This window comes from Carassius gibelio, chromosome B22, assembly GCF_023724105.1.
Source record: "Carassius gibelio isolate Cgi1373 ecotype wild population from Czech Republic chromosome B22, carGib1.2-hapl.c, whole genome shotgun sequence".
In the NCBI taxonomy this organism is placed as follows: Eukaryota; Metazoa; Chordata; class Actinopteri; order Cypriniformes; family Cyprinidae; genus Carassius; species Carassius gibelio.
In genome coordinates this window covers 1959480-1979421 of record NC_068417.1, presented here as the reverse complement: position 1 = coordinate 1979421, position 19942 = coordinate 1959480, and the positions used below count along the sequence as shown (strand labels likewise).

At 38.5% G+C, this 19942-nt stretch overlaps 2 protein-coding genes across 2 annotated transcripts in view; both read left to right on the top strand.

Annotated features, from left to right (window-relative positions):
• The window catches only part of LOC127987560 (uncharacterized), a 1055570-nt gene that overhangs the window by 15750 nt on the left and 1019878 nt on the right, over positions 1-19942 (top strand). Inside the window, exons 2-3 of the mRNA XM_052589928.1 lie at positions 19295-19401; positions 19783-19875. Coding sequence (XP_052445888.1) covers positions 19379-19401; positions 19783-19875 — 116 coding nt within the window. The 5' untranslated portion in view covers positions 19295-19378. The remainder of the gene's footprint in view (positions 1-19294; positions 19402-19782; positions 19876-19942) is intronic.
• On the top strand, positions 9608-17904 carry LOC127987569 (uncharacterized). The gene is made up of 7 exons (XM_052589939.1): positions 9608-9800; positions 10313-10366; positions 10577-10627; positions 10746-10805; positions 11083-11139; positions 12016-12078; positions 14760-17904. Exons 1-7 carry the CDS (start codon positions 9717-9719, stop codon positions 17001-17003), a joined length of 2613 nt encoding a protein of 870 aa, XP_052445899.1. The 5' UTR covers positions 9608-9716; the 3' UTR covers positions 17004-17904.

Here is a 19942-nt window from a genome sequence, read left to right as displayed (position 1 = left end):
GTACTGGCTTAGCTTAGCTCTGTACTTGAACTCACCATTTGATCAGTGCTTGAAGATTCACCGTCTGTGACCACACTTATCTGCTCTGTTATAGTGCTATGCTAATAAAGCTTCACGAAAATACTTACCCGTCTTCTCCTCTCCTTGTGTGGATGTGACAGGATTCCAGCCCCAAAAAAACGGAACTTCATATCTCCCATGGATGTTAACGCTGCAGCTCAGGGAGCTGCTCCGGACCCGTTCACCGAAATGGTGACTGCTCTCCGCCAAGTACTACAGTCAGTTTCACCACCCACCGAAACCGGTGCTTCCGCCACCAACAGCAACCCCTTTGCACGTCCCACGTGCTATACGGGTGAACCGAGTGGCTGCAGTGGGTTTATTCTGCAGTGCTCACTGTTCGTCAACGCAAATACCTGTAAATTCCCCAATGAGGCCACCAAAGTCGCCTTTGTGATCTCTCTTCTCACCGGACGAGCGCTACAATGGGCAGAGGCTCTTTGGAGCTCCAAAAGTCCAGTTCTATCCTCATTCGACGCCTTCGTCACTCACCTCCAGGAAGTGTTCGGGTGGCTCTAACTCCTCTCTCAACCCATGATGAACTCTTAAATCTCCGGCAGGGAGCCGCTGAAATACACGACTACACTCTCCGTTTCCGAACATTAGCCGCCACCAGTGGTTGGAACCAAATTGCCCTACTAGCTGCGTACCGTAAAGGTTTAAAACCCCAGATCAGAAAGCAAATGGTCATTTACGACGATAATGTCAGTCTAGAGACATTCATTAGAAAGACAATAAATGTTGCTCAGCACCTCTCGGCTTGTGCCTCACCGGCTTCATATGCCATCTCTCCATCGGCCAGAACGCCCTCGCCCCAACGAGACCAGGAGGAACCCATGATCACCGACTCCTAGACTCCTGGATTCCGGAGCCGCCAGCAACTTCATCTCATCTCACTTCGTAACCAAGCACCGTATTCCCATCATCCAGAATGAGACTACTTACCGTATCACTACCATTCAGGGATCACCATTAGGCGGTGGCAAAATAACTAGAAGGACACACGAGCTACAACTTGTTCTGCCCCACGGACACCGGGAATAACTGGCCCTCCTCGTACTTCCTCGCGCTACCGTTGACGTCATCCTGGGTAGGCCGTGGCTGGCCCAACATAATCCACAAATCAACTGGAGCACAGGGGAAATCCAGGCATGGGACCCGGAATGCCAGAGTCACATTCACCGTTCACCTGTCCAGAGTTCACAGTCTGCGCCACCGCACCTTCAATTGCACTCCACCTCCATAGGAAGACCTGCCCTTTACTCCTCCTACTCCGATGTGTTCAGCAAGGAACAAGCCGCCCGATTACCGCCTCATCGGCCCTGGGATTGTAGTATCGACCTGCTGCCAGGTGCCAAGCTACCGCATGGGAAAATATATCCACTCTCCCGTCCTGAGCAGGTGGCGATGGAGGAATACATCCAGGAGGCTCTCGATCAGGGGTTCATCAGACCATCCACATCTCCAGCTGCATCCAGTTTTTTCTTCGTCCCCAAAAAGGATGGCGGACTTCGACCATGCATCGACTATCGGGTGCTCAATGACGCCACCGTCAAGTTCGCCTACCCGTTACCACTCGTTCCGGCGGCTCTGGAGGAACTGCGCGAAGCCAAGGTGTTCACCAAACTCGACCTCCGCAGTGCCTACAACCTGATCCGTATCCGAGAGGGAGACGAGTGGAAGACTGCCTTCATCACCCCTGCCGGGCACTACGAATATCAGGTGATGCCCTATGGACTTGCTAACAGTCCATCCATCTTCCAGAGTTTCATGAACGAAATATTCCGTGATTATCTCCACCAATTCGTCATTGTCCACATAGACGATATCCTGATCTACTCCCGGAACATAGAAGAACACCAAACCCATGTCTGCCACATTTTACAACGACTCCGAGACCATCACCTCTACCTAAAAGCTGAGAAGTGCGAGTTTCACTGCACTACTGTCTCCTTCCTCGGATACGTGATCTCTGCGGAGGGAGTTCAGATGGAGTCTGCCAAGGTGGATGCTGTGGCCAACTGGGCGGAGCCCACAACGGTGAAAGAACTCCAGCGTTTCCTTGGCTTTGCCAATTTCTACCGACGCTTAATCAAGAACTACAGCCTGCACTCGGCTCCTCTAACATCCCTCCTAAAAGGAGGTCAGCGCCAGCTGCGCTGGACATCCCAAGCTCGAGAGGCCTTCAGCCATCTTAAACACCTCTTCACCTCAGCACCCATTCTTCGACATCCTGACCCGTCCAAGCCTTTCGTCGTAGAGGTTGATGCGGCCAACCACGGCATTGGAGCCGTGTTATCCCAATGGTCTGGTGAACCTTGCTCACTCCATCCGTGTGCGTACTTCTCTAGGAAACTCTCTCCTGACGAATGCAATTATGGTATCGGAGACCGTGAGTTGTTGGCCATTAAACTCGCCCTTGAGGAGTGGCGGCACTGGCTAGAGGGAGCCCAGCTTCCATTCACTGTTGTCACCGACCACAAAAATCTCCAATATCTGCAGAACGCCAAAAGACTCAATGCTCGTCAGGCTCGTTGGTCACTCTTCTTTGCTCGCTTTAATTTTCAGATCACGTATCAGCCCGGTCACAAGAACACTAAAGCAGATGCCCTGTCCCGTATGTACTCACCAGAACCAGACACCAACGAGCCTGATTCAATTCTGCCACCCTCCGTTTTCCTCGCGTCCATCCTCTGGCAGATCGACGAGGAAATTCGAGCCGCCACCCTCGAGGAGCCTGCACCTCCGGAGGTTCCCACGGGTCTTATATACGTGCCCACAAGCCAGCGACTCCCTCTACTGGAAAGTGCGCACACGTCACCTGGCTCAGGTCACCCTGGCAGCAGGCGAACCCTCTCGCTCATCCAGCAGAAGTACTGGTGGCCGAACATGGTTCGTGACGTTACCCGGTACATCCTCGGATGCTCGGTCTGCGCCGTTACCACCACACCTCGTCAACTTCCCGTGGGTAAATTACAACCACTGCCCATTCCTCGCCGACCCTGGACCCACCCCTAGGGGTGGATTTCGCCACTGACCTTCCCCCCTCACGGGGGTACACTACCATTCTGGTTGTTGTAGATCGTTTTTCTAAATCCTGCAAACTAATCCCTTTAAAAGGTCTTCCCACAGCGTTCGAGACCGCCGAAGCCCTCTTCACCAACGTGTTCCGGAATTATGGCACTCCAGAGGACATTGTATCGGACAGAGGTCCTCAGTTTATTTCCAGGGTCTGGCGAGCGTTTTTCCAACTTCTCGGGACATCCGTCAGTTTATCTTCTGGATATCATCCACAGACCAACGGCCAGACCGAGCGGAAGATTCAAGAAATCTCATGGTACCTCCGTACTTACTGCTCCCAACACCAGGATACCTGGAGCCAGTATCTGCCGTGGGCTGAGTATGCCCAAAACTCCCTTCGCCAAACCACTACAGGCTTAACCCCTTTTCAATGTGTTTTAGGCTATCAACCACCGCTGTTTCCCTGGTCAGGAGAAGTCTCTGAGGTGCCCGCGGTAGATCACTGGTTCCAGGAGAGCGAGAGGGTGTGGGACTCAGCTCACATCCATCTCCAACGGGCAGTTCGGAGGCATACAGAGACCGCTAACCGCCGCAGATCGCCTAATCCCGTCTATCTACCTGGAGACAAGGTTTGGCTCTCCACTCGGGATATCCGCCTCCGACTGCCCTGCAAAAAGCTGAGTCCCCGCTACATAGGGCCGTTCACCATCCATTCCCAGATAAATCCCGTCACCTACCGCCTGGACCTACCACCACGCTACCGGATTTCACCCACGTTTCACGTCTCACTGTTAAAACGTCACACTGATCCAGTTTCTCCTTCCTCCACAGAACCGGAACCGCCTCCCCCTCCAGACCAACCCGAGATCCTCGGAGACAGCATCTACCAGGTCCAAGAGATCCTCGACTCCCGGCGGCGGAACGGCCACCTGGAGTACCTCATAGATTGGGAGGGGTTCGGTCCCGAGGAGAGGTCGGGGGGTACCACGCAATGACATCCTGGATCCGGCTCTCCTCGAAGAGTTCCACCGACAACACCCGGACCGCCCGGCTCCCAGAGGTCGTGGTCGTCCCCGTCGCCGCTCTAGGGTGCCTGGAGCCACCCGTGAGGGGGGGGGGGGTAGTGTCACACCCTCAGCTCGTTCCCTCAGCCCCAGTCACCATTGCCAGTCACCATCCACTCGATCTCCCATGCACCGCCCACGTGAACCGTCACCTGAATACTAATTACCTGCACCTGCACCAGCAATCACCACACCTTTTAAATACTCACCTCACTCACTCACTCACCGGCTGGAATCAAGATTGCATGGACATTCTTTGTGGATCTTCTGCCTGCTCCTTGTGGACCATAGTTGTGGCTCTGTGGAGATTCAGACACATCGATTAAGGGAAGTGACTCTTTGTTGTACTGGCTTAGCTCTGTACTTGAACTCACCAGTTGATCAGTGCTTGAAGATTCACCGTCTGTGACCACACTTATCTGCTCTGTTATAGTGCTATGCTAATAAAGCTTCACGAAAATACTTACCCGTCTTCTCCTCTCCTTGTGTGGATGTGACAGTCACGTTATTTAATGATTTCTGATTCATATAATTTGTCAGATACAAAGCAATAAAATCAAAAGGCAGAAAATGAACCCAAATTGACTAATAAACCTATAAGGACATACAGTAAAAGATTTGGCAGTTGTATTATTATTACCTTTTCCCATCTGATTGAACACATTTAACAAATTTCTTTTACTGGGGTCCAAAGTAATAACATTTAATGCACTAAAGAGATAACTAATAAAACAATGTATTTTAAAATAGATTTATAGAAAAGTCAGAAATTGTATCCAACATCCTTCCTTTACTCCTCATCCAGAATTTGGTAAGATCTGTAAATACACAAACACACAATACATCAGCATAAAGCAGAAGTCACAAAACTATTTTTTTTAACTCAGGTTAATGCATTTACATACTGCACGAAATTGTAGTAAGAGACAAAAATCTAAAAAGTCGACCTTACTCCGGTGTGCGTTATTGGTTTATTAAGCATAATTGGATGTTTTTAAAAGAGAACTGACAAAAAAACTAGGTGTTAGTTTTATGGCTGGACGATATAACGAAATATATAACATTGATATGAGTGATCACCGGGATTTTGACCTAACTATATTGTATTTATATAAAGCATTCACAGGCAAATTTTGCTTTATATCTTGGAAAAATCTGACATTGAGATATGTTTTTTTCTTCTACACATATTTGCGATTTGAAATTATACCCTCGTCTTCCATTGCTCAGACAAACAGCTAGAACCAGCTCAAACTCAAGTCATAGGAAGGCAAATATTCTATCACTTGCCCAAGATCAAAAATTGCTGTCTTAACCTACCCTTTCTTGAACAGCTTGCTTGCATTGTTTAATTTATTTCTTGCTGCCACTCTTAGCTCGTTAATATTTGAAGAAGGAAACTTCTTTAAAGTGTACTCTAAAAATTAATTAAAAACTATTATGAGAGATATTTAGTGACAATTAACACAACTGTACACAATATAATGAATAAAAAATAATGTATGAAGTATCATACCAAAAATGGCATTGACATGCTTCTTATTCAAGGAAGGTTTCACACTCTCTGATGCACCTCCCTTTAATCCAGTTAAGGAGTGTGTTGACAGCTCCTCCATTGTGAACATCACCCCAAGCAGATCACACACAAGTTTTGAAGGTCTCTGATGGTTGCATCGCATAAGCTGTATTTTGTTAACTGTAACGCCATCAGCAATGGTCACCTAAAACATAATAAAATAATAGTAGAACATCCAAAATGGCATTTAAAAAAATGGTAACACTTTACAATAAGGTTTCATTAGTTAACATTAGTTAACTACTATTGTTAACATGAACTAAAAATTAATAATACTTCTACAGCATTTACTAATCTTCGTTAATGTTAATTTCAACATTAACTTATATATTATCAAAATCAAGTTGTATTCGTTAACATTAGTTAATGCAAAGTAGGGCTGGATGATTGAAACCTCGATTAATTGAATATTTTACCTCGATTTACGATTAATGAACAATTATTTTGTTTCTGTTTTGTTTTTTTTGCCCTCATAGTTCACTGACAAGGTTTGTACTGTAAATATGATTGACTATTAAAGGTGGGATATTTTTTCCTGTTGAGAGAGCGATCTGACATCATAGCTCACTATCAGCAGTTATCTTATCTATGTTCGTAACATTTCTTACAGATCTCAGTGTAAGAGATAAATAAGGATCAGATAAAGATAAATTAGCACAGTACCAGTACCAGTGATTGCGTGTGTGAATTAGTCATACCGTCTCTATATTAATTGTGAAGCAGTTGTAAAAAGCAGAGATCTAGACTAACTTTTTGCATATACATTCACATTCAACATAAAACACACTCTCACATATATAAAAACTGTTGAAAAATAAAAGAAACAAAGAAAAGTCGATCGCTGTAAGCTCCGCCTCCATCAGCTGACAGGTGCGTCAGAGCGCGTCACGAGCCCACAGGAGAAAGCGCCAAATTCAAATACACTATCTTTCGCCTATTTTTCATTCATTCTTTTTTCTGGTGGATCGCCTCATTCTGTTTGTGACACTGTACGCTGCAAAACCATGCCATGTTTTTTCTACCAAGTTGCAGTTTCCGGCCGTGAGTTATTCCATAACGGACACAAACAATTCTGTCGCTGAAGAAATGAAATGTAAACAAAGGAATTATGATCCATATAACAACGTTATTGCTTTGTTGGACTAAACGTGCTTCATGAGATGTCATTCAGTGGACCCTTACCTTCCTAACTAAACCGGGATTTACAGCTGTGGATGTGTTTATGACTCGTTATTACGACGGATCTGGTATGTACAGCGTTTTCATTGCTTATTTTTTTTTATGTGTACTGCTTACACAAATGTAGCAAATACAGTCTTTATAAGCTTTCCATTGAAAAACAGCAATCTGTCGTCGATGCTTGGGGCTTAGATCTTTATAATGATACATAGTTTGTCAAGATTACATTTTTTTCATTTAATCTATTCATAATCACTGACACGTGCAAGTGGAGAGGCTTTGAGGACGAGGTCGTTCTGGTGCAGGCTAACAGGTTAAAGAGTACCTGCCCACGTTTTTAGTTAATAAAAGATTCTATTTATGTCAAAATATTTGAATCCTTATGACAAAATAGTAAGAAATGTACTCAGCTTTTACAATTTTATTTTATCAACCAATTGTGCTTAAAAACAACTAAACTTACATCATCCTCAAGGGGTTCCACCTGGTTGTCTTGCGATGAGTGTGGATGTGCAAATATGGCTGGTTTTTGATGCTTTGAAGGGGCACTTCTTTCTTCTAAGTCCCCTTTCAGCGCACACACCATGCTCTTCAACTCTGAAACAGGGATTCATAAATTGTGCTTTATTACATGACATATAGCTTATAACACACTCTTACACATTTATTTTTTAGCATTGTTGGGAGGAATACAATTGTGTATATGTGGTTTTCACAATATGTGGTTTCATAAACCAGATGCATTTACACCAGTTTTGTCTGGAAAGTGGCCCAGACCCCCTCCTGAAGTGGTTTGAGCGATTGGAATTAAATCTGCCTCGAATGCATTATGGAGAGCATTTACACCTGATCTTTTCATGATCGAATAGATTAAACGCATGAAGTGGCCAGATGTAAAGAGCCCCTATAAATCTCTATCAATTATAACAATGCACTATCTGTACATAGACTACAAAGAAGGCCTGAAATGTTGTTTACCATTTATGGTGTCCAAGTGAAGAACTACTCTTATGTTGTCTTCTTCCAGCTGCTTTATTTTTTCTTTCAAGGCACAGCAATTTGTGCATTCCTGTACAGCTGTACTGCCCTATACACATATAATATTGGTAGTACAAACTGTTACAATGTATGTACCCATTTACAGCTAACAATATCTATAATCATGCACTAAATCGTGATGCATTCACTTACAATTAACTGCTCCTTGCGCTTTTCCAGCAGTTTTGATAAGAGACTAGGCCTCTTTTCAGGCTTAAAAGTGTAGAAGATCACAGTATATAATTTTTCTTAGCAGAGTTACAATATTACAGGTTAAATTATATAAATTTAATTGGATACTATTTTAAACACATGTTACATACCTTTTTCTTAATTATGTCCTTCTCCGCAGGCTCTTCATCATCAGAAGAGATGCAAAGAGCTTTTCTCTTCCTTTTTCCACGACCACAGTCCTCTTCGCTTTCATAGCCCTTTATAAGCTGATCTCTTAATTTGATCAGACTGTGCTTATCAGCTGTTTGGAAAATAAATGTGTGCAAAATTACATTGAAACCTCTCCTAAAAGCGGTTTAATTTTTTAAGCATTTGACAGTAGAGCAGAATCTGTGGGCTTGATAAAACTGCACAGTTTGTTTGATTGCATAAAAACACCAAAAAAAGTTAAATATTTTTTATTTGAATTTATCCACTTAAAAGCTTTTCACGCTATTAGATATATATATCGTGCCTGTTTGACGTCACTCGCTTAGTTTAGGTCAATGTTTGACGCCTCAGGGCGAAAGTTTTATTTTTATTTTGCAAAAACACCGTTTTTTACGCAAATAAAAACATAACTACAGTATGAAATTCTGTAACGTTACTTACACTCTTATTGTTGTATGACAAAAAAAAAAAATGAAAATGTGAGTGAATAACGTCGACCGTCCTGAGATGTTAGCAACGACTAACTTATTAGTTGGGAACAGTGACAGCGAGCAAAATAAACATTTTAAAAGGATTTTCACTGCGGTCCAAAAACTTAACTTACCTGACATTTTAAGAATTTTCGCAGGGTAGAGCTGATACTGGCCCTTTTTGTCAGGCCATCTCACCGTTATCACGGTATCTTTTTTCCAATGTTTTGGGTTCAATTTGTCTCTAGACACTCCACAACCACTCAGGTTTACCCACTTGAGGTCCCCTACAGGAAACGAGTCCTCTTCAAAAAATGAAAAAAGGCAGTGGAAATTCGGCACATCCATTTTCCCACAAATTAATCTGAATAAAGGCCAAGCTTAAGCAAGCTGGAACTGGAACCACAATTTAAACTGTACTGTAACCGTCCGTTTACTTCTGAGCTGACGCACGCGACATCACGCGAGTACGCAATCGCATACACGCCAGTAAGTGGTATGTATACACGTATTTCGCGCCCTTTTCGTTTTGAAATGTGAACTGTGAGCCCGGTACTGGCTGCTATCAAGCTCTTGTCTACTGATTTTTCTGATTATTATAGTATATTAGTATATTAATTAATCAGTATATTATTATATACTGATTATTTTCATACAAAACGTCTATTGACGGGTAACGTTACTCATCACTTAGTTTTAATTTACTTTTTTTTTTTTTTAAATCGGAACTTTGCAGTGGAACAAGGTCTTGTTGACATAAATCAGCAAGCTAACATAATCCAACCAGTACGGGGGTGGACGACATGAAGGTGAGTTACAGTCTTTTTTCCGTTTAGCAGCGATACGTCTGTGCCTAATCTTTCTTTAACGTTACATATTTGTTTAGAAAATGTTAAACAGTTGTTGAATCAAATCGACCTGATAATGGCGCAGCGAGGCCCATACAAGAAGTATCTTTTGGACGTGGAGGCCGAGATGCCTGCAACTACCAAAAGGCGCAGGTTGCAGGTAAATAATTCATGTAGAGAGGCATTAGGTTACATTGATATCCACGGAAATCATCAGTTGTTAAAATACAATGTGTATGAATCAATAAAAATGTTTTGTGGTTGATTTCATGAGCTATATTCTTGAGTCAGCAAAAAAATCTAAATTGATCATATCATTTTTTAAATGTTACTGTAAACAATTTATCTGTTTGTTTATTTTTGTGAAACTATTTTCAAAATGAAAATAGTTTTCACAATCCAATCAAACAGCCAATTTATGTATGTAATGAGTGGAGCTTGTAAAGTCTCCCAAACCCTGTCCATAAACATAATTAAGCTTCACCCAGTAACTGTTATGTCCAGAGAGAGGCAGCTAGACGTCAAGCACCACATGAAGTCAGTCGCAACTTCAGTTTCATGCTAACTTAAGCTTTTAATTTTTTTTTTCCATCAGTGCACAAGTATCAGTTGTCTTGTTTTACAATGTGATGGTGGACAAACACTTATCAGTTTATATCTTAAAACATTTAGGCAAAAGATGCCCAAACAATACATGGCGACATATGTTCTGAAATGGAATCTCAGGTTTGTGTGATTTAATTTATATAAGAAGTTACTAAACTAAAAAAAGTAATTTTGATTTTAGTAAAATTTACTTTTAAGGCAAATAAACAGAAACACCTGTTAATCGTTAGTTATAATGTACATTTTAAAGAGTCAAGTATGTGGTCTTTGAATCATTTTTACAAGCAATGGCATGATAGATAAATACTTCTGTAATACAATATTTTTTAGGAACCAGCCAATTCAGAAAATTTTGAGGTACTTCCAGAAACTGAACATGAGGTCAGTATTAAATGTTATTGGATTTAAGTGTCACAGAGTATTTTTGTCTAAAATAAAAGGTCCTAAAATCTCAGCCAAAAAATAACTAATGTGAATAAATTTGTAATGTGATGTGTAGCAATACACAGATTCAGCAGAGATTGAAGATGTGAATGAATATCCAGAAGCTGAACCAGAGGTAAGCTAAAATAGTTATATATTACTCTTTAGTTTATTATAATGTTTGATTAGGATTCAAGCTAATCTCTGCAGGACATACAGCAACAATTGGTATTTCTATCTGATTTTAGAAACTATTTTAGAATATTTTAGAAAGTCTGACTGATAAAACTTTTGCTTTTGCAATTACATATTATGTCATACTTGTGGTACAGACATTGCACACTTCACTTAAATTTTTGTCTCACGTTTTCTGCGTGTTATTGACTTATTGACTTCTGTGTTGTGTTTTACAGGAAAGCAATAATTATTTTGACCATGAGAGGACTAACAGTTCAGATGAGGAATCTGAGGTGTGTAGAATGAAGTGTTTACCCAGAAATTAAATATCTATTATTCAACCTCATATTGTTCATTTTTATCATCAATGGAACACAAAAGGATATTACAAAAAGATTATCAAGTTTACAAGAGCTTGCTCTATTTAATTAATTTAGTTATTCAGATTAATGCTTCTTTCTGTCATATGATTGAAGCTACAGTGACATTGAGCTCTCAAGTATGAGTTCCAAAAATTGAATGATAGTTTGACAAGATAAATATGATTTCACACAAAAATGTGCCCAAAATGCACAGAATAAGCATGTCTAGTGTGTTTTAACAAGAACTGGAGAATATCAGAAAAGAAAATGAAGAATCAAATATATTTATAGAAGATTTACTCATTAAAACTTGTTTAATTTTTCTGTTTGGGTGAAAGTGTGTGTGTATATATATATATATATATATATATATATATATGTATTATACACACACACACACACACACCATACTTTCACCCAAACAGAATATACACATATATATATTAAACCCGAGTTTTTATCTGCGGAGTTTGCCATCTTGTAAACATATCGAAGTGTCTGAAATGACAAGATTGGAGCAGTTTTCTTGGTTGTTTTTGTTGTTTACTATTAACATGGGAATGTTGTACACCTCCCCATCTTAACAAACTTTCAAGACTATCAAGTTTATAAATGACCAGCTTCTAAAAACAAATTTCTAGTTTTGTAAAAAAGCAGCTGCGTCTGCAGCTGCAGTGACGATGTAGTTATGCTCACGTGAAGCTGACGCGCCGTTCACGCTTGCGATGTGAAACGGCCGTGAGCGTGAATACAATTCTGTAGCAGTTAAAAATAAAAAATGCAATGTTTTGTTGTTTTCTATTGTAGGAAGTGGATGACCCACAAAATGCTGAGTGGAGCAGTGATGTAAATTCTCAGACTGCACCTAAGGTTTGTTTGAATTTGAAATTAGTAAAGTGTTTATTTTGTAGTCATTATCTAGTAAGTGTTGGATCATTCCGTGTCAACTCAACCAGAGGGGTCCCTGGCAAAAAACTGTGAAAACTCACACTTATTTAAAAATAACATTAAATTACAATCGTAACAGTGGCTGCAAAGGAGCATTCATTAGCTATTTCCACTCCCTTATTTACATTTTCACTCGTTTTGATTTGAATTAATATTAAGACATTATGAATGATAATAAAGTTAATTTGATCTACAGCTCAACTCAAGCTCATTGCTTTATCTTCAGCCCCCCAGTGCTACCAAATACTGCCTGTAGATCTGAGTGGCTCTGGTAGGGCTGGGTGATATATCTGACGATATGATCATGTGCATCTAGTCAGTTAATCTGGTGATGGCGATTTAGCGGTAATCAGGGAACCAGATTTACTGACTAGATGCGCATGATCATATCGTCAGATATATCACCCAGCCCTAGGCTCTGGTGCTGCTGCCCTCAAATGTTAGTCTGGAGCCTGTGAACTTAAAAATAAAACTGCACATTGTAATGTCTGTAAAAGGCATTTGTTTGTAATACAGTAAAAATGGGGGGAAATGTGAAAAACTGCGTTGCAGATTGATTTAAGGTGTGCCTCTAAATTTTCTGCTTGTGCTCCTAAAAATGTTCAGTAAGGGGCTACAGTGTTCCTAGTAAAAAAAAAAAGTTAGTCTGGAGCCCTGGATAGTATTGAAGAAAAATGTATATTATCAATATATACAATATAAGCTTCAACAACTTCTACAACTATGACAACAGCTGCTGCTGTAGTCACTACAAGTGTAGATACCGTAGGAAAATCGAGCAACATTTGAGCAGCATTTGGCTATTGATAATCTAAAGTCTCCAGAGCCATTTCTAATTCAGTTCAGAGTGATATAGTTTCATCATTGCATCATCGTCAAACTGAATGGTTGCAAATCAGAATTTGGGACATGGGTATTAAAAAAAAAAAGTATTGTGTATATATGTGTGTGTATATATATAAAATCTGTGGTTAGTCATGGGTCATGTATGGCATTAAGAATGTTAAAAATAACATTAAAAAGCATTAAATTGGATTTGAAGATACCTGCAGAAACCCTGAAAATAGGTGGAACTAACGTTCGCGCGAAAGTCTCTGTTAACAGTGACAATGATGGAGATAACTAAACATTCAAACGACTGGTTACACTTTAGCCCTGTGATATTAATCAAATTTTATTTTCGATTTCGGCTTCCTAGGATTATAATAAGAAGATATTTGAGGTAAAACTATTAAAAACTAGCCGCATTCAGTTTAGTGCATCTTCCTTCCCTTCACATTGCAGTGATCGCACGCTGTCATTTCTCCCTAAACCCAAATTTAACGTCGGAATCAGCACAATCGGTGATTTTTGTAAAATGCAGTCTCTGCTGTTGCTAAATTGCAGGACGTGTTTGATAATAAAAAGAGCTATTAAAAGCATAATCTGTGCAAGAGACGTTGCCCCGTTCCCAAGGCGGTGCACACTCGGAAACGGACCGCAACTAAGCAAACTGTATTTTGGGTTTTGTGTGCGCGTCTAAACAATCAAATACACACAAAATAAAAGTCTTAAATGGTAGTTAATAGTTTGGAGAAAATATGTGTATTATTAGATCTGCATTCCGTCTTAAAGTGATAGCATCTAACAAACCTGCTGATGATTAAGCCATTAATGTGAATCAAACAACTAAAGGCAAAGAGAAAATCACTCAAGCTCTTGAATGAATAACTTTAGCTTTAATAAGCATTAATCTATCTATAATAAACTATGAAGTGTTATTTTACATTTGATAACTTGGTAACACTTTACAATAAGGTTCATTAGTTAGGATTAGTTAACTACATTAGTTAACATGAACTAATCATGAACTGCACTTATACAGCATTTATTAATCTTTGTTAATGTTAATTTCAACATTGACTAATACTAATAATTGATTAAATATGAACTTTATTAAAACCTTGTTAACGTTAGTTAATGCACTGTGAACTAACATGAACTAACAATGAACGGCTGTATTTCTATTAACTAACATTAAATATTAACAAATACAGTAACAAATGTTATGTGTTATGTGTCATGGTCATGATTAGTTCATATTAGTAAATGTATTAATTAATGTTTAATAAATGAACCTTATTGTAAAGTGTTACCGATAACTTTATTAATTTCTTTTGTAGGTCATATTACTTAACTGAACAGCATGTAGACCTTCCTTAAATTAAAGCACTGTTTATTTAATTTCTATCTTTGTTTTATTGTATATTTATTTTATTTTTGTTTTTGTTGTTTGCTTATTGTGTCTTATCTTATGTAGTCTATACAAAACACAAAAAATGCCAAACAATGTTAAAACATTACTGTTTCTTTTGCTGTAGATATTTATTTTCAAAATATAAAGCCATGTTAATGTTCTTAATTATTTCTTTAAATAAAATAACAAAAATAACCGATAAGAATACTGTTAAACTGGGGAAGTTTCTCAAATTTGGTTGATTTGACATGAAATGACCCTATTGCAGTTTAAGTTCTTTTTGTAAGGTTGTTCCATCCAAAATCATGAAAGTTTGCACACATGGCTTAAAACAATTTAATCATGGTAATACTTAACTTTTTTTTAGGATCCCTTGCACTTGGATGATGGAGATGAACCTATATATCCAGGAAGTGATGTCACAAAGGCAGAGACTATTTTAATGATTCTCACATTTGTCCTGCGTCATAAAATAAGTGGAGAGGGTCTGAAAGATTTCCTGTCACTACTGCACATCTTGTTTCCAAGTATTCTGCCAGCCACAAAATACCTATTTGATAAGTACTTTCTATCCATTACAAATCAATTTGAAATTCACTTTTATTGTGAGTCGTGCAAAGGATACATTTGTAAGGAAGTAACAGTACTCACCAAATGTCCTCATTGTGATCTTCCTTTTGACATTGCCTCTAACCTTAAAAGTGGATCATTCATGATCTATTTGCCATTGTCTTCCTCATTGAAAGATGTCCTTGAAAGTCTGAAAAAGAACTCCCAACAGCTAATAAACAAAGCTGAATGGGAATGGGATGACACAATACGTGACATTTTTGATGGTGACGTCATGAGAGAGCACATTCAGAACAAAACAACTGGCCGGTGGGATTTGACTTTACTGTGGAATTGTGATGGAATTCCCGTATTTGAATCATCTCAGTGTTCCCTCTGGCCAATACAAGTAACTATCAATGAGCTGCCACCAGCTATGAGAAAAGAACATATCCTGCTGTCATCACTATGGTTTGGCAAGTCAAAGCCAGTCATTGAGACCTTTTTAAAGCCATTTGTTGAAGAGATGGAAGTTTTAAAAGAGACTGGACTACAGTGGATCGATGGTGATGAGATTCGCACTAGTAGAGCCTTTGCAGTTGTAAGTGCTTGTGATGCGGTTGCAAGACCAATGCTAAAAGACAGCACACAGTTTAATGGCAAGTATGGATGTGACTGGTGTCTTCACCCCGGTGAGCGTGTAGAAAAGGGAAATGGCTTTGTGAACACCTACCCTTATGATGATTCCCCTGTAGAAAAAAGGCAACCCCAACAATGGGAAGAGGATGCAGTCAAGGCCTCACAAGAAGGCTCTCCTGTGAGGGGAGTAAAAGGAATATCCCCACTTCTGTTTCTGCCATTTTTTAACATCATAACTGGTTTCGTCCCAGAGTACATGCATGCTGTCCTATTAGGTGTTGTTCGTCAGTTTATGACCCTGTGGTTTGACAGCTCATATCACTGCAAGCCATGGTATATTGGAACAAGAAAACAAGTCATTAGTAGTCGGTTGCTGTCACTTAAGCCCCCCAAGGAAGTCACACGTACTCCTTCTTCATTGGACAAGATAAGATTTTGGAAAGCTTCGGAATTTAAGAATTGGCTGCTTTACTACTCCTTTGCTGTTCTTCAAGGTGTCTTGCCCTCACAGTATCTAAACCACTGGTTGCTTTTGGTTTATGCTATGCATGTGCTCCTTATGAATAACATCTCACGGCAAGCTATACAAAAGGCTGATCTTGCTTTACATAAATTTGTGATACAAGTTGCACCGTTATATGGCAGAGAACACATCAGCTTTAATGTTCATCAGCTAACACATTTAGCTGATACTGTCAAGTTATGGGGTCCATTGTGGTGTATATCAGCATTTGCATTTGAAAGTAATAATCATAATCTCATGATGTATTTTCATGGTACCCAGTGTGTTCCTGAACAGATCTGCCGCACATTTCTCCTTTGGCGTTACATCTTTAGACAAACAATAACAGAGCAAAATAGTCTTGTTTTCCGTTACTGCAGGAGACTTACGGGAATGAGACAGGTAAAAAACCTGCTCATTTTAAACAATCTACATCTCTTTGGCACTCCAAAATTTCAACCACTGTCACCAAGCCAACTTGCTGCTATTAACCGAAAATTTCACATTATCGTACTTCGTCCATTACAGTTCTTCAAAAGATTTTTACATGATGGCATTTTGTACACTTCTGATACGTACACAAAAATGCGAAAGCGCATTAATTCTACAGCGATGCTTCAGGATGGAAGCTTTTTGCGTATTCAGCATTTAGTTTTGCTGAGGGGTCATTGTGGCTGTGGATTTAGTGATTGTTCCTGCGCATCAATGCCTTTAATTCTGGGTCGTCCTCTCAAAAAACAAACAAAAGCGCCATTCACAGACAGACAATTAAACTTTAGTATTGATTTTGTGACCGAGGTAACGGAGAGTCTCGAAACAATTGCGGTTCCAGTTTCATCACTAAAAAACAAATGTGTTTTCATCAAGATTAGGGAAAAGCGGTATGTTATCCCAATTGTAAACACAATCGAAACAGACTAAAAGCTTAGTTTAGTGTTGTTACAAGCATCTGAACAGATAGGTAGCTTTACCCACTTGTGTTATTAGATCAAATATCTATATCTAAATATCTATATGCTACATTGTACACCATACAATTAAGTTTTATTCAACAGATTAGTTCTATGAGTTCAACACTCTTGTGTCAGGAGAAAATGTCTTTTTTAAACTTTGTAAACTACACAATCTGTTTACACAATGATTCATAACTATTGTACTCCATAATTAAACACACAAGTAGTCCTATATAGTAATGTTAAATAAAAGACAATAAGATGTCTATGTTATAAGTAGATGGAAGTTTTAAAAGAAACTGGACTACAGTGGATTGATGTTGATGAGATTCGCACTAGTAGAGTTTATGCAGTTGTAAGTGCTTGTGATGCTAAAAGACAATACACAGTTTAATGGCAAGTATGGATGTGACTGATGTCCTTCATTGTTAAAAGAAAATCAGATGTCAATGTACTAGCTGGATGAACATGTATGAATATTAAACATTGTAAACCATACAATTATTTATTTATTTATTTAATAGACCAGTCCAGCAGTTCAACACTCTTGTCATGAGAAAATTTAATGCACGTGTACAACAGAAATGTGTGTGTGTTTTAAACATTGTAAACTACACAATTATCTGTTTATACAATGATTTGTTACTGTACTGTTATTTAACACAAGTAGTCCTATATACTAGTGGTAAAAGACAATTAGATGCACATGTTAAAAGATGTAAGGAAATGTGTATGTGCTTTTTAAATATTTTCTTGGCTTTATATGTCTGGATTATATAAAGATATGTTGAAATGGCACTTAAATTTGGATGTTGGTATAGTGTTGAAAGACTGTCATAAACCAGAAGTAATAAAGAGATTAAATAAAATGGTCTTACATTTTTTTGTCTTATTAATGACATGCTGCAAGTTGATTTAGAAATATTTTCAGGGAAGTTTAAACATCAATGTGTATAATTTTTTTAGTTCATTCATGATTGTTCATTTTAAAACATGCATCTTATATGGCTGCATTTTCGTCTTATCTAAAAAGATGACTTTCAGATATTGTTGGCTCTTATTTATTTTTGTTACCCCTGGATTCCATATTTTTCCTTTTAATTTAGTAATTTTATGAAAACTTATTTACTTTTATGAAAACTTAGATTAAATTCAAAACTCACAATTTGCAATTGCTAATTTTATTTGCCATGTTTACATTCAAATATAAAACATGTCAAGTGCTGAGAATTCAGTAGGCTAAAAATTTTTATATTTAATGAAAAATAGTAATGACATTTTGGGTGTATGAAAAATAAATGATAGATGACTAGACAAACTCATTAGTAGACCTGTCACAATATATATATATCTATGTATGTATATATCTATGTATGTATGTATATGTATGATTTTTAATGTCTTCATTTAGTTTATCAAAAATACAGTGAAAAGTAATTTTGCATTGCTAGTTTAAATTTTTTTTAACTTAATAAAATGTAACTTATTCAAAGCTGTTTTATAAATGTTTTTTGTTGTAACAACTTACAAAAAAACACATTTGCCAAATTTAATGATTGTTTCATTTTCACAAACTATTATAATAAGATTAATTATAATTATTCTATTAAAACTAAAAAAAGCTAAATCCCGAGTTAATATATACTGTAGTAAAAGCATTCTTCATTTCGTTGTTGGTTCTTCTGCAAATGCTGTGGTAAAACCATGGTTCATCATGGTTTTCTGTAAAAACCATGGTTCATTTTGTAGTTTTTTTGTAGTTACTATGGTTTTACTACAAAAACCATGGTTAAACCATAGTAACTACACAAAAACCATGGTTACTACAAAATGAACCATAGTTTAACTATGGTTTTTGCAGTAAAACCATAGTTACTACAAAAAAACCATGGTTAAACCATAGTTACTACAAAAAAACCATGGTTAATTTTCGTAAGGGTTACGTTACTCATGTTTATTAAAAGAAGCCTTTTTGAAAATCGATCAGTTTTAAAATTGTTGCGAGTCTCCAAAAATAAATAAATGTATGGGAAACACATCCCGCAGCACAGCCACCTGAGCCCAACTTCAGTCTACTCATCACCTTGGCTTTAACTGCGTTTGTAGATGGCACAGCAGCCAGACCGATATACACAACACAGACCGGAAGTTAACTTAGGTCCAGGCGCGTGCATCCGATGAAACCGTCTATAGTGTGTTTTGTTGCTGTTGCTGCTAACTGAACATATTTCTTGATCTCATTAACCTCATCATCTCCAGGTCACACTGAACAGCAGATTGTTGTCTCAAGCCAGTGCTGATCAATGACAGTTTATCTGCAGTCTGTCAGAGAAGAGAGGAAAGATGAGTCTCTCACAGAAACAGAGGTAAGACTGAGTCTGTTTTCAGACAATCATTTTAAACACTGCTGCACTTTCAGAGGATTGCTGGAGAAAACACAAACTTAACAAACTGTTTTTTATATTTACAAATGATTTGCAGAGCTTCAGAACTTCCTAATTAAAAAATAAATAATTACATAAAAATATTTAAAAAGTAGCCAATAGATGATAAATATATGAGAACTGGAAATCAAAATTGTAACTCTTCAGCACTGGATATGTACTTTGTGAATTACTTCACATTAGTGATTTTGGTTTTTAGGTCCTAGATTATTTTCAGACATTAAAAATGACTATTAATTTAAAGGTTCATATGATGCTTTTTATTGCTGTAGAAAGGCTTCTCTTCTGTCTTTGTGTCATTAGTGTAAGATCAGGCTCACATGTGTCTGTGAAGAGTGACCGGTCTAACCATGGTGACATACCTAACTTCAGTGAGAAAAAAACATCTATCAAAAGGTATTTATTATCTTTGACATTATAATGTTGTGTTGGCTTATTTCTCAACTAAGATGCTTGTGATGGA